This window comes from Neomonachus schauinslandi, chromosome 4, assembly GCF_002201575.2.
Source record: "Neomonachus schauinslandi chromosome 4, ASM220157v2, whole genome shotgun sequence".
Taxonomy (NCBI): domain Eukaryota; kingdom Metazoa; phylum Chordata; class Mammalia; order Carnivora; family Phocidae; genus Neomonachus; species Neomonachus schauinslandi.
Genome location: NC_058406.1, coordinates 70,714,948 through 70,739,492, shown reverse-complemented (window position 1 = coordinate 70,739,492; position 24,545 = coordinate 70,714,948). Strand labels below are relative to the sequence as shown.

The 24,545-nt window shown below is 35.5% G+C and overlaps 1 protein-coding gene across 1 annotated transcript in view; it reads left to right on the top strand.

Annotated features, from left to right (window-relative positions):
- Positions 1-24,545, top strand: part of COL24A1 (collagen type XXIV alpha 1 chain) — a 355,028-nt gene that overhangs the window by 65,007 nt on the left and 265,476 nt on the right. Inside the window, 2 exon segments of the mRNA XM_044914336.1 lie at positions 7,031-7,084; positions 9,963-10,007. Coding sequence (XP_044770271.1) covers positions 7,031-7,084; positions 9,963-10,007 — 99 coding nt within the window.

Here is a 24,545-nt window from a genome sequence, read left to right as displayed (position 1 = left end):
ACAGAAAGCAGCCTTATAGTAGTAGGTTTTACCTCATTCTTTTCTATTATTTTCTGGCTCCTAGCATAATGTCTGGTATGTTAGAATGGACTCTATCAACATTTGTAGTATAATTTATATATGAACATATACAGACCTAAGAAATCATGATAAAAAATACGAAGAGGCAAAAAAATTTCATATTCATTTCAAGGCTGAGATAATATGATATAAAAACTATCTGCAGTAAAAAAAAATCTGCAAAGAAGGAAATAAGCTTATTATATCAAGAGTATACCATTGCACTTCAAACCACTAAAGAGTTTAGTCACTTTTAATCATTAAGGAAGTGAAAAAAATTACTGTGATATCTTATGTAGTGTGCTACAAATTAAAATCAAATCTAGTCTAGGAAAAATTAGAAAAAGTAAACTGGAATTTTTGTTTTTAAAATTTACTTTTAAAAGCAAGTTATTTTCCAGAATCTACGCCTATGCCTTATATTATCTAAAATACCTTTTTGAGGGGCACCTGGGTGGCTCAGTCACTTAAGAATCCGACTCTTGATTTCGGCTCAGGTCATGATCTCAGGGTGGTGAGATGGAGCCCCATGTCAGGCTCTGTGCTGGGTGTGGAGCCTGCTTAAGATTCTCTCTCTTCCTCTCCCTCTGCCCCATCCCTCTCTCTCTCTCTTAAAAAATATAACTAAATAAAAAATAAAATACCTTTTTCAAATAAAGCATAAAGTATTTAAACAGTATGTGCTATAATGATGCTTTAAATTTAAAATTTCTATATAATACTTTCATACGTTTTTTCTTCTTTTATTTTGCTATCAATCCTGTGAAGTAATTTTACAGATGAGAAAATAGCAAGCTAAGGAATTTACACAAGTTGGCAAAGTCCTAGCTGGCCAAAGAACCAAAGTCTTCTCATATTTAGCTATGTACTCTTTCCTCTATCCTATACTGTCTCTACCCTTATATTAAGTGAAAATATAATGGAGAAAGGTCATGTATTTTTTTATTAGAAACTATACCAAAAGCACATATTGACTTGGATCTGGGAAGTAGAGAATAGTGGTCAAGAACTGCCTGAGCTTAACATTCTTAAACCATAGTGTCTAGCATATAGAATGCATTTTCTATGCAGATTTTATCATTTTATTGGAATTTGGTAGTCTTTTCTGTGCATGAACTCATAACTCCAAGACATGTTATTTGGTACCATGTAGTTTTCTCTTACTGTATTTTCTCATCTTGCTTCAGTAATTCCCAAAACCTTTCTAAGTTCTTCTTTATACCACTATATTATACATCCTTTTGTTGCTTTTTTCTTCACTTGTATGGAAACTGTTGTCTGTGTTGTAACCCTTTTTAAGTTACAGCTTTAGGTTTCAACAGCCAGCTTTATAAAAGCATTTTAAAAAATAACAAATATGGGGCGCCTGGGTGGCTCAGTTGTTAAGCGTCTGCCTTCCACTCAGGTCATGATCCCAGGGTCCTGGGATCAAGCCCTGCATCGGGCTCCCTGCTCGGCAGGAAGCCTGCTTCTCCCTCTCTCACTCCCCCTACTTGTGTTCCCTCTCTCGCTGTGTCTCTCTCTGTCAAATAAATAAATAAATAAATAAATAAATAAATAAATAAATAAATAAATAAATAAAAAATAACAAATATAATTTACTTTCTGATTGATTTAATTGATTTGATTCTTTAATTTTCCTTTGGGAATACAGGAGGATTCAGGAAGCCTTTTTCTTTCGGCTTCACACTCACAGAGGGTCTCAAATGTAGACCTTTAACTTTAACTTCAAATCCATATTTGATTAAAAAGACAAAAATCACAAAAAACACATCAACAGGATTATAAAATGTTTTTCATTTGATTTGTGTCCTGTTACTGGACTATACCACAGGCTATATACTGTAAATTAATATTTTTATAAATCATGTTGATAAATGATCTTTTGACTGGCAGCATTATTTGATTCCATTTTTTGGTGTTATGATATTACTTTTATGTTTTAAAGATTTTATTTATTAGAGAGAGAGAGAGCGCACAAGCACGAGCAGGGGTAGGGGGGTGCAAAGGGAGAAGCAGACGCAGACTTTCCGCTGCGTGCGGAGCTGGATGTGGGGTTCGATCCCAGGACTCTGGGATCATGACCTGAGCCATAAGCAGATGCTTAACTGACTGAGCCACCCAGGTGCCCTGATATTACTTCTAGGTTAAATGTATATTTTGCAACCCTCTTTTGGCATTTCTTTGTGTAATTATATGCTCGGTGCCTCAAGAAGTAGAAGCGTGTAGGGCCTCTTCTGACTTTTTAGTGGCCCTACTGGTGATACAGATTTGCCTCTAACTGGATATATAACCTTCTATCTAAAAGTCAAAAGCATATATGTTGTTATTTTTTAAATGTTCTTTGTTTCATTACACATTAAACTCTAGTTTAGGGGTAGTGTCTTGAGAATGACCACAACCCCATGTGATTTCTTAGTGTGTGCTGCTGGCATTTTATTTCTGTTAGCATCAGCATAATAATTATTAAGAAACCTTTATGAAACACCAATATAATTACTCATTAGAATCTTTAATTGCAAAATGTTTTTGCACCCTATTCAGGCTATGTTGAGTAGAGGTCTAACTTTCTCCTGAGTTCTCAGCTGATTACTTAGTTCAATGATAAGTGTATACCAGTTAGGGTGTCTATTGTTTTTATTTATAAGAAAAATTCAGTTGTATATATTAAAATAAAAGTTAAGTCTTTTTAAACTTGAGGCTATCTGTAGCTGGTGATTCTGAAAATATATATAGCATGTCATCATAATCCTAAATGTTTTGATATCAGGAATGTTTTTGGATGCTTCATTTTACAAGAAACTTTTCACATCCTCCACACGCTTGGCTTTTAAGCAAACAAATTATACATGCTTTACTTACTAAAGTTAAGTAGAAGGAAACTAATTTTCTCTTTTTAAAAAATTTTTGCTTGTTCATACAAACTGTAGAACATAGGGAATTTTAAAAGTGTTTTTCCTTGTCAAAGAAAAATGCTGCTCTTACTATGGCAACACCCAACTAGCTTTCACTCTCAAAGATTAAGTCCCTCCCAAGGTTGTTATTCCAGGCAAAACAGAAATGATTCCTGAGATATTTACTTTAAAAAATTGTAACGTCTACATAACATACATTTCCATTTTATCCATTTTTAAGAGTATAGTTTAGTGGTCTTAGTTTGGGCTGCTATGATAGAAATACTACAGACTGGGTGGTTTAAATGACAAACATTTGTATCTCGCAGTTCTGGAATCTAAGAAATTCAAGATCAAGGCACCAGCAGATCAAGTACCTGGTGACGGCCTACTTCATGGGCTGTAGACAGTTGCCTTCTCACTGTATCCTCACATGGCTGAGATAGCAATCACCTCTGATCGCATTCATGAGGGCTCACCCTCATGACCTAATTACTTCCCAAAGGGCCCACCATCACACTGGGGACTACACTTCAACATATGAATTCAGTCCATATCAGGAGGCATGAAGTACATTCACATTGTTGTGCAGCCATCACCACCATCTACCTTCAGAACTTACCCAGACTGAAACTCCATACCCTTTAAATAGTAACTCCTCATTCTCGCTTCCTCCCAACTTCAGGCAACCATTCTACTTTCTGTCTCTATAAATTTGACTACTGTAGGTACCCATAAAGTGGGATCATGGATGTGGGATCATACAATATCTATCCTTTTGTGACTGGCTTATTTCTCTTAGCCTGATTGTCTTCAGGGTTTGTCCATGTTGTAACGTGTGTCAGAATTTCCTTCCCTTTTAAGGCTGGATAATATTCCATTGTATGTATATACCATATTTTGTTTATCCATTCATGTGTGAAACATTCGGGGTGCTTCTACCTTTTGGCTATTGTGAATAATGCCATTCTGCTTCTACAAATGACATTTACTTTTAAAAAAATCTGAATTCTTTCTTAATGTATATTATTATGGAAGCATCCACTCTGAAGTCACCCATTCTCTGATTAAAGTAGCCTTTATAGAATTTAGTCAAAATGGCCTCCTGTATCTCTCCTTCAAATTCTCTTATACTTGGGCTTTTCTCTGTATCTGTAAAATGATTCTGTTTTTCCCACCTCCATTTCAGCCTCTCTCTGGTTTGGTGATAATTTTTCTTTCTGTTTTCTCCTCAGAGCTCTAGTTACCTGTAAGGCTTCCAACATACCTGTCCTACAAACCTTACCTCTTTATGAGCTCTTTCTGTGAGTCTCATATCTCCAGTTCCCTGGTAAGATAATTACATTTGAATGCCTCATCAACACCATAGACTCAAAATGAGTAAGAAAACACCCTCTTTCTACCAAATAGCATTCCTATTCGTTTTCTATATTTCTACCAGTGGTTATCATTTACTTATCAGTCCAACTACAAACCTTAGAGTCATCTTTTGCCTCAGTCTTTAGAGACAGTTACAAAGACTTGTTGATCCACTATAAACCTAGTGAATTTTATAGACTAAAAATTTGATTGTATCAAAGCTATGCCTAAATATTTTTTTAATGGCTCACAGTATAAATTCCAAACTTTCCATCATTACATACAAGACTTTTCTTGATGTGGCCACTGCTACCCTTTCCAACCTCACCGTTTGCTTATCATGCATAGAGAACTATTTGCAATTCTGTGTAAATGCCATGTCATGTCATTCCTATTGATTGAATGAATGATAGTACATTGTTAGCTTTGCTCAAATGTTGCCTCCTCTGTGAAGCTTTCCTAAATAATACCTCTGGGTGATGTTGGTCATTCTGCCTCCAAATTTCTGTTGTATTTTGTATTTATCACATCATATATCACATAATCATATTATAAATATCATATGAAATTATAATTATTTATTTGTATGACCTTTTCTAAAAAACTATGAACTTATTGAGGGCACTGACTTTCATATTCATCTTTTAATTACAGTTCCTGGCATATGATGGGCACTTTTTTTCTCAATATGCAAAACTATTTGACCTAATGTTTATACATATGTATTTATTTAAAAAATAAACATTTAGGGCACCTGGGTGGCTCAGTTGGTTAAGCGACTGCCTTCGGCTCAGGTCATGATCCCGGAGTCCTGGGATCGAGTCCCACGTCGGGCTCCCAGCTCAGTGGGGAGCCTGCTTCTCCCTCTGACCCTCTCACCTCTCATGCTGTTTCTCTCTCTCTCTCTCATAAATAAATAAATAAAATCTTTAAAAAAAAAAAATAAAATAAAAAAAAAATAAATAAATAAATAAACATTTATTGGGGCACCTGGGGTGCTCAGTTGGCTAAGCATCTGACTCAATCTGAGCTCAGGTCTTCATTTCAAAGTCATGAGTTCAAGCCCTGTGTTGGGCTCCACAGTGGGTGTGGAGCCTACTTAAAAAACAAAACAAACAAAAAAAACCCATTTATTGTGATGATGTGTAAGTCGGTTGAACCTTCTTGGCAGTGTTGCATTGGCAGTTTGAATTGGGATATCCTGGACCAAGGCTGTTTTAGTAACTTTCCCTGGATTTGCTCACAGTTTTTCTTTTACACATGTGAATGGATTTTCTTTATTTTTTAAATTTAAATTCAATTAATTAACATTTAGTGTATTATTGGTTTTGGAGGTAGAGTTCAGTGATTCATCAGTCTTATATAATGCCCCGTGCCCATTACATCACGTGCCCTCCTTAATGTCCATCACCCAGTTACCCTATTCCCCCACCCACCTCCCCTCCAGCAACCCTCAGTTTGTTTCCTATGATTAAGAGTCTCTTGTGGTTTGTCTCCCTCTCTGATTTCATTTTGTTTTATTTTTCTCTGCCTTCCGCTATGATCCCGTTTTATTTCTTAAATTCCATATATGAGTGACATCATATGATAATTGTCTTTCTCTGATTGACTTATTTTGCTTAGCATAATACCCTTTAGTTCCATCCACATCGTTGCGAATGGCAAGATTTCTTTTTTTATTTTATTTTATTTTTTTTTATGGTATTCCACATGGTGGGCACTTAAGTAATGTTTTTTGAATCAATGATCCAGGCTCATATTACTTCAAATTTGGACCATTGAAAGAGCCTTCTAACAGGTTTTCCTATATTCATTGTTTCTTATCTCATACGTATTCTATATCCTGTCAATAGATTAATGTTTTAGAAATACAACCTAACCTCAGGGCACTACTACAATCCCCTAAAGGCAGTAGCTTCCAGTTGTCTAAAATATAAAGTCTAAAATTCTTAGCTTGAAATTTAAAGGTCTCCTTAATCTAGTCTCCAAACTATCATACACTTTATCTTTTAAATTGATGAAGAGATTTTTATTTGCCACAGAGATATAACTAAAGTATGTTAGGATAAAGTACATTGCATTGTTATTTATATGTACCCCTTATTGTCAGACCAGTTGGAATCTTCTTTAGGATACAATGGATCTTTGCTCTTCTCCAAAGCATCTTACAGGTATAATGTTATCCATTACTATTTACAGACACTTCCTGAAGTTCTTTGTTTCCACTTCCTATAATTCTTCTGCTTGGAGTTTCCTTTCTCCATCCTCTGTTTGTCAGGATTTCATCTACTCTGTATGCCTATCTCAAGTGCCAGTCTCTTTTGAAGTGTTTTTTTATTGCCTTTACCTTCTGCCACATTGGAATGAATCTCTTCTTCCTCTGTACTAAGTATTTTTGGTACTTCCATTCTGCCTTACATTTTAGTTAATTATATATTTTCTTCCCACTATAAAATTCAACAAAGAAAAGGATTTTGTCTTTATTTTTATTTGTCACTTTGTTTTAAGTTTTTTTCCCTTCTTTTTTTTTTTTTTTTAATGAAAAGATTGATCTGTAACTTCTGGAAGGAGGTGATAAAGCAAGGGCGTGAAGTTATTTATTCTGTTACGCCTTAGAGTTTCATATTATTATGAACAAATTTATGATCTCTATTTGGAATTACTTGCAGGGTAAGTATTCACATGAAATAATATAAAGATTATTTGCTTACTCTAAGGGTTTTATTGGCTCTCCTGGAGAAGTGGGACAACTGGGACCTGAAGGAGAAAGAGTGAGTCCATCTCCTTCAGATATTATTTCTAAAGTGATATGCTTGTAATAGCACAACAGAGTTTATAAGCTCACATATCAGGCAGGTAATCTTATGGAGTGAAGCAAGCCGGCTTTAAGAAAAATCACCTGCCAGAAATATAATTAGACTCTCTGGAATTTTACTGAATTTTGTTTTAAGGAAGTAAGGTGATACAAATATATATGGTTAGCTATTTTAAATTCAATTTTTAAAAAACACAGGTTGAAATATTAAACTGTCTAATTATGAAAATTGTATTTTATAATTCATTAATCTTTAAGCATAAGCTCTTGACAGGTCTTATATTTTATAGTATAACATAGAGTAAATAATTAAGCCTCAGAAGATATATTTTTTGTTTAATAATGGAAGATAGCTGTTCATAAATGTAGGTATGAGACAGATACCTACTGTGAATAAAGGAAGGTACTTGTGAATAAAGATAGAATCTTTGCAAATGGTTGTTGTCTTAAAACAGTTAATCAAGATAGGTATAGAGTTCTGGCATTCTGACTCCATCATGTCTAGTTGTCAGTGTTGTATGCAGTTCATTGGTTTCTATTTGTATTCTTTCATTTTACTGTCAGTATTCATTGAAAAAATAGAATTGAACAATATTAGGTTTGAAAATAGAGAATCATATTCAGAATTTAGCATTCAATACTATTATTATAGGTGTGCTATTCAAGCCAGAGTTTTCATTTCTGGAAACTGGTTTTTGCAAGTGAAAGTAAACCTGATTATTCTTTGCTGGATGAATTTTTCAAATATATAGTTTGAGTGAATTATATCACATTTTCCTGTAATCACTTGTGAATTTCCTGACAGAGGAGAAATATTCAGAGTTTAAATGTGCTGCAGTGACAATCAAAATGTCCAGTCTTCTTTGTTGAGATGAGGTGAAGATTTTCCCTTGGTGAATATACAAGTCATTTCTTTCACTTGCAGAAATATCTTCAGTGTGATCCCACAACTAAGCTACTTAATTGCCATGTGATACAGCAGATTTATAGATCATGTTTCCAGTCTATTCATGCAAAGAATTGAACTGCTTCTCATTGACCAAAGGAGTATATACAGTTTACATTGTTGTTACTCTGCTGCTGATGATATAATACTTCCCTGACCTTATTTCTAGTTAGTAATGTAATAAATAAAGCAAAATTATATATTCTTGCAAAATGATATCAACTTGAATTTAAGGATCCCATCACTGACCAACATTAGGCACACTGCCTGTAATCATGCTCACTAGTTTTGACCAGTCTGTGTGAAAATATTAACACCTGTCTCAAATCATAAATATAAGACAATTTTGTGATATTATGACTATCATGGATAACATGTCCTAATATTATTTGGCTACTTCAAATTTTTCATTAAAACTATGAATAATAAAAAAACTATGAATAATATAGCTAACTGGGTGTTGTTATTATGTTATAAACTGTGTATGTGTAGAGAAGAGAGTAAAGAAGAAGAGTAGAGAAGAGCAGACAAAAAGAGTATATAATGCTAATCATTCCTGAAAACAAATAGAAAAATTCCTTCCTGGGAGTCAGTAATGTATATCTGTGTATATATATCTATATGACAAAGTGCTTATATAATTTTGTCTGTATTATCCTTGGGTTTCCTGCAGAGATTTTGTAGAGCTACTGAAGTTACAAAAAATAATTACCTTATTTTTTGAAAAAATGGTTGGCTATATTATGTAAAAATATATAAAGTCTTAATGAAATGAGTCCTATTGCTCACCCATACTCTTTTGATAAGACATTAGATAAGTATTTATCAAACACTGTTGAACTGAAAGTGGATGGATTACTTCAATTAATGATATCTTCTAACTTATCTGTATGTACTATAAATCCCAAGCTACATCGTTCTGGCAGATATCTTAGTCTCTAAGGCTTCTAAGTGATTCTACGTCTCAACATGATTATATCAGTGAGGATATTTTGGACTGTCAGGAACAGAAAACCCCAACTCAAACTGGCTTAAAAATGAGGAAATTTTTAATAATGATGGTAATGATAATAGCAAACAGTTTACTGAATGGTTATATATATGCAAGGCATTATGCAAATACTTTATATGAATTAACTCCTTTAATGCTCACAAAACTCAGTAAGATAGGTACTATTATTATTATTCTCACTGTAGATGGAAAAATTTGAGGCATACAGAGAGAAAGACTTATCTAAGACTATATACAGGAAATAAGAGCAGAGCCAGGATTTGAACACATGTTCGGCTCCAATGCTTGCGTGTTTACGTATTATGCCCTACTGCTTCCTACATGACCAGAAATCTATAGGTTAGGTGGGAGCTAGGCACAATATGATCTTGAGCACGGTGATATCATTTTTCTGCTTTGCTTTGCCTAATGTTGGCTTTACACTAAGGCAGGTTTCCCATACAATTGCCGAATTGCCAGTGCAAGAGCTAACTGTGCTTTCGTTTATGTCCAGCCAGAGAGATAGGGAGACAGAGATGAGGTGATTGCCCCTTAGGTTTTGGAAAAGTAAGACCTTCCTGTTTATCTGGTTGTGCCAGCTTTGGTTGTATGCCTACCTCTGGACAGATAACTATGGGGAATGTCAGGATCCCATTTTAAAGTACAGATAGGATACATTCCAGAATAAAATCAAGATGCTGTTATGAAGAAGAAAAGGAGACACTTCAGTTAAATTAATATATTGAAGCTTTTCTGAATGTCATACCAGCTTAAAGAACAATTCATTTTTCTCTTCGTCATACTTCATTAATTGATGTTTGAGAAAAGAAGATCTGTAATATCTAACTCATTCATTTTTTTCAACAAATATTTATTTTTGACTTTTATATATTCTAGGGTGTTCCTGGGATCCGGGGAAAGAGGGGTCTTAAGGGAAGACAGGTAATTCAACTTTTGTCTTTTGAGGTTCAGTTCTGAGAAATATAATCTGATTATGTGCGTATTTCTCACCTATACAAATATAAATGTAGTTTGTTCTTGTTGCCTACAATTTATCTCATTCAACAGAATTTAATTTTTGCTACCTTAACAGTCTATCAAATAATACCTGAGATTGTGAAGGAAATCTTAGATTAAAAAATAATGAAATTTAATGCTCCTAACCCATTTAACAGACCAGTGTAAAGGACCTTTATCTCTATGACAAGGAACTAAAATGTCAGAGAAAATACATGAACATTTAAAACACTAATGATAGCACTATTCACCCTCATGTTTTACTGGTTTTAAAAATGCCCGCTTCAGATATTAGCTCAAAAATTAGTTCACTACAGCTTCTTATATTTTCAGATTTAAGAAAATCAAGAAAAGTGAATTTTGCCAGATAATATAATAATTTCAGAGATGGGTAGAAATTTTGACATCAACCCATGCCCCCATCATTTAACAAATGAGAAAACTGTGGTTCAGGGAAGCATCCCCCTGTTATCCTGGCTGAGTTAGTAAAGCTACCTAGCCACCTCCTTGTCCCCTGTGTTGTGTTTACTGCTACCCACAGCACTTTTGGTGCTGCACTGTGTTTTCTTTTTTCTTTTTTTTTTTTTTAAAGATTTTATTTATTTATTTGACAGAGAGAGACACAGCGAGAGAGGGAACATAAGCAGGGGGAGTGAGAGAGGGAGAAGCAGGCTTCCCGCCGAGCAGGGAGCCCGATGTGGGACTTGATCCCAGAATCCTGGGATCATGACCTGAGCCGAAGGCAGACGCTTAACGACTGAGCCACCCAGGCACCCCTTTGTTTTCTAATCTATAAGGAAGGAAATTGGGTTTTTCATAACAGCTTTTCTAAAATGTTGGTGTATGTAAATAAAACCTTGATGATAATTGTAAAAGATTACAAACCTCACCAGAATATTCATGTCCTTTTAAAGCATTTTATTCTTGCGCTTTGCAGTATTTCTTGAAGGTAGATTAGAATAGGTATTAATATCACTGTTACATAGTTGAGGAGAATGAGGCTCAGTGATGTTTAGAGATTTGCTCTGAATTCCATGGGTAATGGTGGTAAAATCAAGAATTGATCTCAGCTCCTCTGCATATAAATCCAGGATCCTTTTCCTTACTCCCTCAGTATGTCTGCTCTCTGTGACTCACACTGCTTACAATTGCATGATTCATGTTTTCATGACAGTTGGCCAAAATGTGATAAAATTATTTTAAAGTTTCACTTTAAAAATTTCAGTTTATTAAGATAAGTTTACCAAACTGTCAAGAAATTAAAAATAAGCCAACCATTTTGTTTTCTTACATTTATATTCAGCTTTAAAGCTAATCTTCTAGCATTTCTAACCACAGAAACTGCCACCATCACCACCTGCATTTTTAATTCTTATGCACTCTGATAAATATTTTGCATGCCATCTCATTTGATTACATTTCTTATACTGCAAAATGTTATGTAACTTCTTTTTTTTTAAGCCCTCATTCACACACCCCAATAGAATAGCTCTCTAATTATCATGTTCAAATATCTAATTTAAATATGCAGATGTGGGCTGTCTCAAAATTGACAGTAGGTGAAATTTATCTTCTTTACTCTTGTCTTCTCCATTCTTCGTCTTTATTTTTTTCCATCCTCCTCCTATCAAAGTATGACATCAGTAAAAGAATAATAAAATTATTTATGGTATTATATAAATTATTTCTAATGCTTCAACTGTTACCTTACCCATTAGTAATTATATTTTAAGTGTAGTTTAAGACAAAATAAATAATCTACAATGGTGGAATTTTAGGGATTGTTGAAAAAATAGAGCATTTTCCCAAAGCCCCTGTGATATATCACTTACATAGCTACCAGCTTCATTTAGCAATATGGCTGGTTTTATATAGATATTAACTTTATCTTGGAAATGTATAGGTGATTTCCAGTTTCCTGCTCCATCATGAACTCAAATTATCCATGGAAATTTATAGATAACTTCTGGTTTTTTGCTCCCTAGAGAATTATAAAATTATCCAACAGATGTTATTGCATTCAAAAGAGGAGTTCAAGAAAACTGTGGAAAAAATAATGGATAGAATGATTACTGGGGTTGATTACTCTGTTCTTTACATTACAAAATTTGTAAAGTTTTATTGCTTTAAAAACATATGCCCTTCTCACAGACTTAGATCCTTGGGAAGATTATATTTGAAAAACATATGTACCTCATTTTTCCTAAATAGTGTTTATAGTAGAAAATCTGTCTGGTGCTATAATATGTCATGTATGTTATATGTACTTTTGTTTTTAACACAAAATGATTTGGCCATGTTTATGAGGAAATCACAGTACTTAAAGTAAGATACAGTTACAGCCACAAGTCAAATTATGCCAAGGCTGACCTCAGACACTGTTCTAGAATAGTATCTTATGTATAAATGCTCCCCTATGTTCTGTTTATTATAAGTAAAATCATCTTCAAATAGCTTTGGCATTAAGTAAGGGCAAACCATATTAGCATGGGATATTATGCATTATGGGACACTTGTATTTCAATTTAGATGATTAAAATTCTGTGAGAAGAATGGTTACTTATTACTGTTTTAATAACAGTAAAAGGAAAATATCTTTTGATGAGTTATCCACTCTCTGATGTAGAAAATATTAGGTGTGTGGAATACAAATTTGGCCATTTTTTTCTTGGCAATTTATTAAATTATGTATAGTATTTGTTATTATATATGAAGTAGATATTCAAATACAGAGGCAGAACTAAAGCATTTCAGCCTACCATAAAGAAGAGGACAAAACCTATAATATCTGAAAGAATATAACAGAAACCATGGAAATACTGAAATCTAAAAGTACTTGTATCTAAGAAACTTTTGGCTATACATATGTCAAAGACTGTTACTTCCAATTTTCAGCTGACTTCAGAGATATTTAGAAGTGTGGATTCATGCTTTATTAGGGTACTGCTATGTGGATTCCTTGTTATTTCATTTACTATCATTAGTATGAATGTTATTAGATGTACTTTATTATAATCATCACTCCCTTTTAATTAATCTGATTATTCTTTCTGTGTGTTAAATTAGCTCATTTCCTCAAATTTTAGGTAGATAGAAGTATGCAGTCTTACAAACATAGAATATGATTCAGTTTGAAGTAATTTTTATAATGTAATTTGTAGAAAATTAATAATTCTTTTTAGATAACTCCTTAAGTTTTATCTAATATTTTATACAGGTTTTTAAAGTCTCTGAAATTAAGGCCAGAAGCTGGTAAAATAAATTACTTCACTTTCTGTATTATGTATGTATGAAACACTTTGACAGTCAAAATTGACATAGAAAACTTCAAAAATCCAAGTTCAGGCCTTTCTAAATATTAATCAAGATGAGCTATTGAGTTGGTTTCTAATCTATGTACTAAAGCTGTGTGTTTGATATGAAGTTTACCAAAATATTAATATCTATGTCTCTCTCTTATATATATAGACATCATATGCTATGTACATATAGTGCAGAAACATAGAGGAGTAGTAAAAATCCTGTTCAAAATTGTTCGGTTCTGAAATTGTTGCTATCAATCATACACTCACACTGCTGGCCAAATCATCACTTATTTTCCTGAATAAACACTAAGTATGGAATTAAGTTGTTGTGAACCAGCCTCCTTAGTGATTTCTGTATTTTTTAAAATAAAATGATAGGCCTACAAGTAAGAGATATCTTCTCCTAAATAGTATAAATATTATATGAACTCTTTTGAAAATGGAAACATTTCAAAATAGCATATTATTTTGGTTGTTCAAGAGTTATTTAGTATTTAGTCTTATACTGCTATTTTTAAATTTAATGTGTGGGTTAAAAGTTATTTCATTTTAAATCTTACTTCCCAGAAACTTTTCCCCAAAATAAAATGTTGTACTTACTCAGTGTTTACGGATTGATTTGATATTTATAACACAATGTGTTTTTATTTTTTCAACCAGGAAAAGTAAGAAAACTGGTTTTATTGGAAACTTGGTATATTTTAGGATCAGAGTATATAAAAGTAGTTATATTAACAAATTTATTTGTTCTTTGGTCTTACATTGTTGGCATTTCAGAATTTTTTTCTTCCCTGTACTATAAGCTATTTTTGACTTCAAGATTTTAGGATAAGCTATTTACTAATTATCATTACAATTATTTTTAAAGACCTCATGTAGTCAGTTACATATTAGTAAATATTTAGGTACTCATGCTTTTGGGCATTGAGATATTATAGTTCTTACCTCTTTATTTCCTCCCCTCTTTCACTCCCTACATATGATAATTGGATCAAAATCCTTACTGTCAGTTAATATTAGAGAACAGACATGGGGCTCTAAGTGCTATTCGTCCATTCTTTTTGCTGTCTCTGGATAGCTTGAATTGATCTCAATTTCTTTCTCAAGAGATCTCTGATAAAAACAAGGTAGTAGACAATCTTTATTGGCCAGGACTCTTTTAAATACCATAGAACTACCATTCTATTTTATATGCTTTACTGTCTTTATTTGAAAAACTTCTTGGAACATATCTGATGAGCCAGATTCTTTAAAAGCGTTAAGTCATCCACTGATATATAATAGAAAAGAAGAATGCTATTAAAAAAAGAGAGAGAAGGCAGAGAGCGGTTTCATATATATCTGTTAACATCAGATTTTGTATGTATTACCTAATTGTAAGCAGCTTTTTTTTAATGCAAAGTTTTCAAACTTCATTCTTGAGTGCCACAGTCAGGAAATTCTACAGTTGCTAAAAAAAAAAAAAAAAAAAAAAGCATTTTACATGGCTCCCGGATTGATTTAATCAGTAGTCTCTTTGTTGTACTAAGTAGGTTATGCAAATTTATATGACTCCACAGATCTAAAATACTTATGCCAGAACTGACTTGTCGGAATTTAAGATAAAAATGAAATTGGAGCTGGAATTTACTCTCAACAACGCCTAGAAAATTGTTGTCAAAGTATAGAGGTTTTTTTTTTTTTTACAAAGAGTAGAAGTGTTTTTTTATATCTAATTTATTTATTTATTTATTATTATGTTATGTTAATCACCATACATTACCTCATTAGTTTTTGATGTAGTGTTCCATGATTCATTGTTTGTGTATAACACCCAGTGCTCCACGCAGTATGTGCCCTTTTTTTTTTTTGTAGTTTTTAAATTTATTATGTTATGTTAGTCACCATACAATACATCATTAGTTTTTGATGTAGTGATCCACGATCCATTGTTTTCGTATAACACCCAGTGCTCCATGCAGTACATGCCCTCCTTAATACCCATCACCGGGCTAACCAATCCCCCCTCCCCCTTCCCCTCTAGAACCCTGTTTGTTTCTCAGGTCCATAGTCTCTCATGGTTCATCTCTCCCTCCAATTCCGCCCCCCCCATTTTTCCCTTCCTTCTCCTAATGTCCTCCATGCTATTCCTTATGTTCCACAAATAAGTGAAACCATATGATAATTGACTTTCTCTGCTTGACTTATTTCACTTAGCATAATCTCCTCCAGTCCCATCCATGTTGATGTAAAATTTGGGTATTCATCTTTTCTGATGGCTGAGTAATATTCCATTGTATATATGGACCACATCTTCTTTATCCATTCATCTGTTGAAGGGCATCTTGGCTCTCTCCACAGTTTGGCTATTGTGGACATTGCTGCTATGAACATTGGGGTGCATATGGCCCTTTTTTTCAATACATCTGTGTCTTTGGGGTAAATACCCAGTAGTGCAATTGCTGGGTCATAGGGTAGCTCTATTTCTAAATTTTTGAGGAACCTCCACACTGTTTTCCAAAGTGGCTGTGCCAACTTGCATTCCCACCAACAGTGTAAGAGGGTTCCCCTTTCTCCACAACCTCTCCAACATTTGTTGTTTCTTTCCCTGTCCATTTTGGCCATTCTAACTAGTGTAAGGTGGTATCTCAGTGTGGTTTTGATTTGGATTTCCCTGATGGCTAATGATGATGAACATTTTTTCATGTGTCTGTTAGCCATTTGTATGTCTTCTTCAGAGAAGTGTCTGTTCATCTCTTCTGCCCACTTTTTGACTTGATTATTTGTTTTTTGGGTGTTGAGTTTGAGAAGTTCTTTATAGATCTTGGATACCAGCCCTTTATCTGTAGTGTCATTTGCAAATATCTTCTCCCATTCTGTGGGTTGCCTCTTTGTTTTGTTGACTGTTTCCTTTGCTCTGCAGAAGCTTTTTATCTTGATGAAGTCCCACGAGTTCATTTTTGCTTTTGTTTCACTAGCCTTTGGAGATGTATCTTGAAAGAAGTTGCTGTGGCCGATGTCAAAGAGGTTACTGCCTATGTTCTCCTCTAGGATTTTGATGGATTCCTGTCTCACATTGAGGTCTTTCATCCACTTTGAGTTTATCTTTGTGAGTGGTGTTAGAGAATGGTCGAGTTTCATTCTTCTGCATGTGGCTGTCCAATTTTCCCAGCACCATTTATTGAAGAGACTGTCTTTTTTCCATTGCATGTTTTTTCCTGCTTTGTCAAAGATTATTTGACCATAGAGTTGAGGGTCCATATCTGGGTTCTCTATTCTGTTCCATTGGTCTGTATGTCTGTTTTTGTGCCAGTACCATGCTGTCTTGGTGATCACTGCTTTGTAATATAGCTTGAAATCGGGCAACGTGATGCCCCCAGCTTTGTTTTTCTTTTTCAACATCTCCTTGGCGATTCAGGGTCTTTTCTGATTCCATACAAATTTTAGGATTGTTTGTTCCAGCACTTTGAAAAATGTCATTGGAATTTTGATCGGGATGGCACTGAAGGTATAGATTGCTCTGGGTAGCATAGACATTTTAACAATGTTTATTCTTCCGATCCATGAGCATGGAATATTTTTCCATCTTTTTGTGTCTCCTTCAATTTCTTTCATGAGTGTTTTGTAGTTCCTAGAGAGTAGATCCTTTACCTCTTTGGTTAGGTTTATTCCGAGGTATCTTATGGTTTTTGGTGCTATTGTAAATGGAATCGTTTCTTTAATTTCTCTTTCTACAGTTGCGTTGTTAGTGTGTAAGAAAGCAACTGATTTCTGTGCATTGATTTTGTATCCTGCCACATTACTGAATTGCTGGATGAGTTCTAGTAATTTGGGGGTGGAGTCTTTTGGGTTTTCCACATAAAGTATCATGTCATCTGCGAAAAGAGAGAGTTTGACTACTTCTTTGCCAATTTGAATATCTTTTATTTATTTTTGTTGTCTGATTGCTGTTGCTAGGACTTCTAGTACTATGTTGAACAACAGTGGTGAGAGTGGGCACCCATGCGTGTTCCTGATCTTAAGGGAAAGGCTCTCAGCTTTTCCCCATTGAGAATGATATTCGCTGTGGGTTTTTCATAGATGGATTTTATGAGCTTGAGGAATGTTCCCTCTATCCCTATACTCTGGAGAGTTTTAATCAGGAAAGGATGTTGTATTTTGTCAAATGCTTTTTCTGCATCAATTGAGAGGACCATATGGTTCTTCTCCCTCCTCTTATTAATGTGTTCTATCACATTGATTGATTTGCGAATGTTGAACCACCTTGCATACCGGGGATAAATCCCACTTGGTCGTGGTGGATGATCCTTTTAATGTATCGTTGGATCCTATTAGCTAGGATTTTGTTGAGGATTTTGGAATCCATATTCATCAGGGATATCGGTCTGAAATTCTCCTTTTTTGATGGGGTCTTTGCCTGGTTTGGGGATTAAGGTAATGCTGGCCTCATAGAATGAGTTTGGACATTTTCCTTCTGTTTCTATTTTTTGAAACAGCTTCAGTAGAATAGGTATTATTTCTTCTTTGATTGTTTGGTAGAACTCCCCAGGGAATCCATCAAGCCCTGGACTCTTGTTTTTTGGGAGGTTTTTGATCACTGCTTCAATCTCGTTACTGGTTATTGGCCTATTCAGGTTGTCAATTTCTTCCTGTTTCAGTCTTGGCAGCTTATAGGTTTCCAGGAAGGCCTCCATTTCATCCAGATTGCTCAGTTTATTGGCATATAGTTGTTGATAATAATTTCTAATAATTGTTTCTATTTCCTTGGTGTTAGTCGTGATCTCTCCCCTTTCATTCATAATTTTATTAATTTGGATCCTTTCTCTTTTCTTTTGGATAAATCTGGCCAGTGGTTTATCAATGTTATTAATTCTTTCAAAGAACCAACTTCTAGTTTTGTTGATCTGATCTACTGTGTTTCTGGTTTCTAATTCATTGATTTCTGCTCTAACTTTAATTATTTCTCTTCTAATGCATGGCTTGGGCGTCGTTTGTTGCTTTTTCTCTAGTTCTTTAAGGTGTAGAGTTAGTTGGTGAATTCGGGATTTTTCTATTTTTTGAGTGAGGCTTGGATGGCTATGTATTTCCCCCTTAGGACCGCCTTTGCAGTATCCCATAGGTTTTGGACCAATGTGTTTTCATTCTCATTGATTTCCATGAATTGTTTAATTTCTTCTTTGATTTCTTGGTTGACCCAAACATTCTTGAGCAGAGTGGTCTTTAGCTTCCAAGTGTTTGAATTTCTGCCAATTTTTTTCTTGTGATTGAGTTCCAGTTTTAGAGCATTGTGGTCTGAGAATATGCAGGGAATAATCTCAATCTTTTGGTATCAGTTGAGACCTGATTTGTGACCCAGTATATGGTCTATTCTGGAGAAAGTTCTGTGTGCGCTCGAGAAGAATGAGTATTTTGTTGTTTTAGGGTGGAATGTTCTGTAAATATCTATGAGGTCCATCTGGTCCAATGTATCATTCAAAGCTCTTGTTTCCTTGTTGATTTTCTGCTTAGATGATCTGTCCATTGCTGAGAGTGGAGTATTGAGGTCTCCTACAATTAGTGTATTGTTATCAATATGACTCTTTATTTTGGTTAACAGTTGGCTTATGTATATGGCTGCTCCCAGGTTGGGGCATAGATATTTACAATTGTTAGATCTTCTTGTTGGATAGACCCTTTAAGAATGATATAGTGTCCCTCTGTGTCTCTTATTACAGACTTTAGTTTAAAATCTAATTTGTCTGATATAAGAATTGCTATCCCAGCTTTCTTTTGAGGTCCGCTGGCATGGAAGATGGATCTCCATCCCTTCACTTTCAGTCTGGATGTATCTTTAGGTTCAGAATGAGTCTCTTGTAGGCAGCATATGGATGGGTCCTGTCTTTTTATCCAATCTGCAACCCTGTTCCATTTTATGGGAGCATTTAGGCCATTCACGTTGAGAGTGGTTATTGAAAGATATGAATTAATTGTCATCATGTTGCCTGTGAAGACGTTGTTTTTATAGATTGTCCCTGTAAATTTCTGTTGTAGATCACTCTTGGAGTCTTTCTCCTTTTATAGAACCCCCCTTAATATTTCTTGCAGGGCCGGCTTAGTGGTCACATATTCTTTCAGTTTCTGCCGCTCGTGGAAGCTCTGCATCTCTCCATCCATTCTAAATGAAAGCCTTGCCAGATAAAGTATTCTTGGCTGCATGTTCTTCTCATTTAGTACCCTGAATATGTCTTGCCAGGCCTTTCTGGCTTGCCAGGTCTCTGTGGATAGGTCTGACGTTATTCTGATGTTCCTCCCTCTGGACGTAAGGAATCTCTTCCCCCTAACTGCCCTTAAGATGGTTTCCTTGGTTCTAAGATTTGCAAGTTTTATTATTACATGCCAGGGTATTGGCCTGTTTTCTTTGATCTTAGGAGGGGTCCTCTCTGCCTCCAGGACTCGAATGTTTGTTTCATTCCCCAGATTAGGGAAGTTCTCAGCTACAATTTGCTCAAATACATCTTCTAGCCCTCTCTCTCTCTCCACTCCCTCCGGGATTCCAATGATTCTGACATTGGAACGCCTCATGGTGTCACTTATTTCTCTGATTCTATTTTCATGGATTCTGAGTTGTTTTTCCCTGGCCTCCTCTTTTCCCTTTTTATCTATTATACTGTCTTCCAGATCACTTATTCTCTCTTCTGTCTCAGTTACCCTAGCTGTTAGATTATCTAGATTGGATTGGATCTCATTGATAGCATTTTTTTTTTTAAGATTTATTTATTTGAGAGAGCGAGAATGAGAGAGAGAGCACATGAGAGGGGGGAGGGTCAGAGGGAGAAGTAGACTCCCTGCTGAGCAGGGAGCCTGATGCGGGACTCGATCCCGGGACTCCAGGATCATGACCTGAGCCGAAGGCAGCTGCTTAACCAACTGAGCCACCCAGGCGCCCCTCATTGATAGCATTTTTAAGTTCTGCCAATTCACCTTTTATTTCTGCCCTTAGAGACTCTATGTTGCCATTAATTGATTTCTCCATTCTAGCCATTGTCTTCACAATTGCTAGCCTGAATTCCATCTCTGACATCTTGGTTATGTCTGCATCCATTTGTAAATCTGCAGCGTAAGTCATAATCTCTGAGTCTTTTCTGTTTTGGGGGCTCCTCCTCCTAGTCATTCTGTTGATGGGTGCTTGAGGGAATGTATAGAGTCCAAATTATTGACCAGAACCCAAGCAAGATGCACCTGTTTTCTTGGGACCTTAGGGTTGTTGGCCTCTTGTTTTCCCAGCCTGTCTTCTGCGGGAGGGGCCTGCCGCGCTGTTACTCAGGCAACCCTGTTTGGGCGGAGCCCTGCGCCCCTGTGGCAGGGGATGGGCTCAGTGGGAATCAGTCTTTGGGGCTTTTGTTCTCTGGTGCCTTTCCCTGGTGGCTTTCTGCGTCTCCTCCGCCAGTCAGAGCAGAAGAGACCGTTTCCAACCCTCTGCCTCAGAGCAGAGAGACCGCAGTCTGTTCTTCAGTGAGCTCTCCAGGCCGCACTGTCTTCGTTTCTGTCCCTGCTGCTATAAACTGCAGCGGCCTGGGTTGTGCGTCCCTCCGCAGCGCTCCCAGTCCTGCCTCCAGGTCGGAGCACGTCTCTGCCCTTTGTGCTTCTAAAACCGCCAGCCGCTCCCAGTTCGCCCACGCGACCCCCGCCGCTCCAGGTTTCCGCCCCGGGGGCTGCAGTTCACCGGCGCGACCCCGGCACACCGGGTTTCCGTCTCGGAGGCTGCAGTTCGCATGCGTGCGACTGTCGCCAGTATAGAGGTTTTTGAAGGAGTTTTTCAGACCTGATAGGAGTAGATCATAAATAATCAAATCATATTACATTAAAGTTTGACAAAGAAAAATTATACTCAGTTTTCTTCTGATGCAAATCAAAATATCATAGCCTTAGAATGGCAGACAAAATAACACCCTTAAGGCACCTAGACTTCAGACATGTTTACTTTTCTAACTATAGAAAGGAGTGTCTCCTCCTCTTTTCTCATACATCTTTCTGTTAGAAGAATCTATTTAAAGTAAACTGTATTTTGGCTTCTAACTCCAGTGTTAGAATTTCAGAATATAAAATCCTTCTGTTGGACATCTGTTATTAGCTTCTATCCTTAGCCCAAGACAGTCTTAACTACGTATTGCATAATAGTGTCTCAGATACATACATTTTATCAAGAATATGGAGACTGTGTTTTCTTTGTTCGAAGAAAAAGTCATAGTTAATTTGATTATGGAGAAAGTACTACTGTTGCTAGAGCTCTGGAAAAAAATGTTATTAATTTTTAAGTGATTCTGTCTCTTTCAGAAAAAATGTATTTTCTGATTTTTACTTACTGGTTGTAGTCTGTAGTGACTATATTTTGCTTACCTACAGCTTGACAAGACATATGGAATAGGCCAGGACTTTGAATTAAACCTACCTTCCAGGTTGGGAGAGATAGACAAGAAAGACACCCAGTGAACTACAGCTGATAATTTGGAGGAAGTCCAGGCAGAGCATGATTTCATAGAGATATAACACTAACAGGTGGAAATTGAGGCAGGCAGTTATTTTCAGGGCAGATAACATAAGAGAAAATTCAGAGACTTGTAGGTTATCAAAGTCAGGAATGTGAGTGCAAATATGGCCATAAGACTTGGCTTGAATTCAGGGACTGTATTCCCTGTGTGGGAAAATGGCAAGAATAAATTTGGGGCCCTTATGATCGAGGGATTGAACATGTATACCAAAACTGCTTCGTGGACACAAGAATAAGGCAGATTGCAATTCCCACAACTGGAGTACAAGATGGTAACCAGTCTTTAAGAACAAAGCAGGAATTTGAATCTGAGAACTGAGGTCCAGATCGTAACTAGGTAAACAGTAAGCCTGACTTGATGCTAAGTCTCTGAGAATTGGGCTAGAGCTCCTTAAATTCCTACCTAAGTTTAAAATTAGTTTCAACCAATAAGAAAATGGTTGACCCTTAAAGTATGGATCAAATTGTCCTACCTGTGAAGAAAAGAAAGGGGAAGAGACTGAATGAATCTTCACAGAGTACTTCACACTCTAGCCTTTTCCTATAGATATTGTACTTTATTTTTGAAGGATTTAAAAATATCACAATTTCGTGGTAATATGTATTCATGTGTAAAAGGTGTAGAAGCAACTACCAGGTTTTATTTTAGTGTTTCTAACCCTAGACAAGTTAGTCTGATCTTCTCTTTTCATTGCTTAGTCTTACAAAAAGTTGAATTCCTGTTTTTGTTGGTAATGCTTATTTAGTGTATATGTCTTTTATGATAATTCTTATTTATCTCTACTTTAGATTGATGTTGTTTCCAAACCATTGTTCTCTGAAAAGAACAAAGTATGTTCACAGTTAACTGTGGCCTTTAACAGAAAAATTTTGCATTGCTTTTATTTTTTCAAATTCCGTAAATGTAGTCATTAGTATTTTATAGTTATTTTGGTCCTCATACTTTCCTAATTATTTTATATGCAGTATTTTTCTAATTTCTTTGTTGAACTAGGAAAATAATTTTACTAGACTCCCTAAGCAATAAGTTTTCCACTGTTTCAAGATATTTAGTTATACTACCAAGTTTAGTAACTGTGCTCTAAAAGATTAATACCACTCATATATTCAGGCATACAAAGTCTGGAATAGTTCTTAGTGTTTGATAACTACCATGTTTGATTAACAGTACCATTGTTAGACCCAGGCAAGAGAGAAACTTGATCTGGGTGCTATACTTTTGAGGACCCTGTACATCACAAATAAATAAATGTATTAAAAATAAAACAAAAGAAAAACAAAACACATGAGTGCCCTGTCGCTCAGGATCCAGCAGTTGGCATTGGTATAATATGACCTGTAATCCTAGACAACCGCTCTTGTTACTGTTATCTATTGCTATATAACAAGTTACTCCAAGATAGTGGCTTAAAATGACAATAAATATATATTATTTTTCAGAGTTTCTGTGTGTTGGGAACTTGGGAATGCTTTATTTGAGTGGGTCTAGCATAGGGTTTCCCATGAGGTCACAGTCAAGATTTGGGGAAAGACTACTGTCATCTGAAAGCTTGACTGGTGTTGGAGGATCTGCTTCTAAGGGGGCTCACTTGCTGGCCAGCCAGTTTGGTGCTAGTTTCCTGGAAGGCCTCATTTCCTCTCCATAGGGACCTCTCCATGTGGCAACTAGAGTGTCTTCAGGACATGGTTGTTGGTTTGCACCAGAATGAAGTGGTCCATGAGAGCAAGGTAGAAGGTGTAGTGCCTTTTATGACCTAACCTCCAAAGTATATTCTTTTGGTCACATAGGCCGGCCATGATTCAAAATGGGAGGGGACTACACAAAGGCATTAATATCAGAAAGTGAGAATCATGGGGGTCCATCTTTGAGACTGGCTATCACAATTTAATGTCTTCAGGCCTCAGAGAAATTCTTCTCCATATCTGTGGCCTATAATCTCATGTCTGAATGCTATGAAGCTTTGTAGGTGGTACAACTGCCAAAATTAGAGACAGAAACTGCTCAAGATTGTGGTGAGATTTAGGCAGGAAGTAGAAGCACTTAGGTGAGAGCAAAGATGAATTAATTAACTTCTCTAATTCTCCTTTCAGTATGAATGCAATAGAATCCTGTACAAAGAAGTACTGTTTCCCGATAATGCAGACTTCTATTTTCTTCCTTCTTTTTCTGTTATGATTTATGGTTTCAGAGGTAATAGAACTAGTGCAGTCTTTTCAATAGCTGCACCTAGAGACTGAAATATTTTGCATTATTAAGCAATTTATATTACTCCTAAATTTGCATTTCATAACTATAAACACAAAATTCGTGAAGCATGAGTTTTGCATTAACAATTAGATGAATATGAAATGCTAAAATGATGAAGTTTTAAAAATATAGATATTAGATTAAATTTTAAAAATTTTAAGTAAATATAAAATTTTAATTTAACTAATATTGATAGTAATTATAATTTGCAATAGAAAATAAAAAAATCCATAGAAAGTCTTCAGAGAGGTGATCTATTTAAATTTTTAAGATCTAGAAACAATGTAAGTAGTTTTATATTAAACATTACCACTTAGTAAAATTTGCAAATAGGACTTTACACAATCTCTACCTAAAGATTTAATTGCCAATTTTATTAGTTTTCTATCACTGCATAACAAATA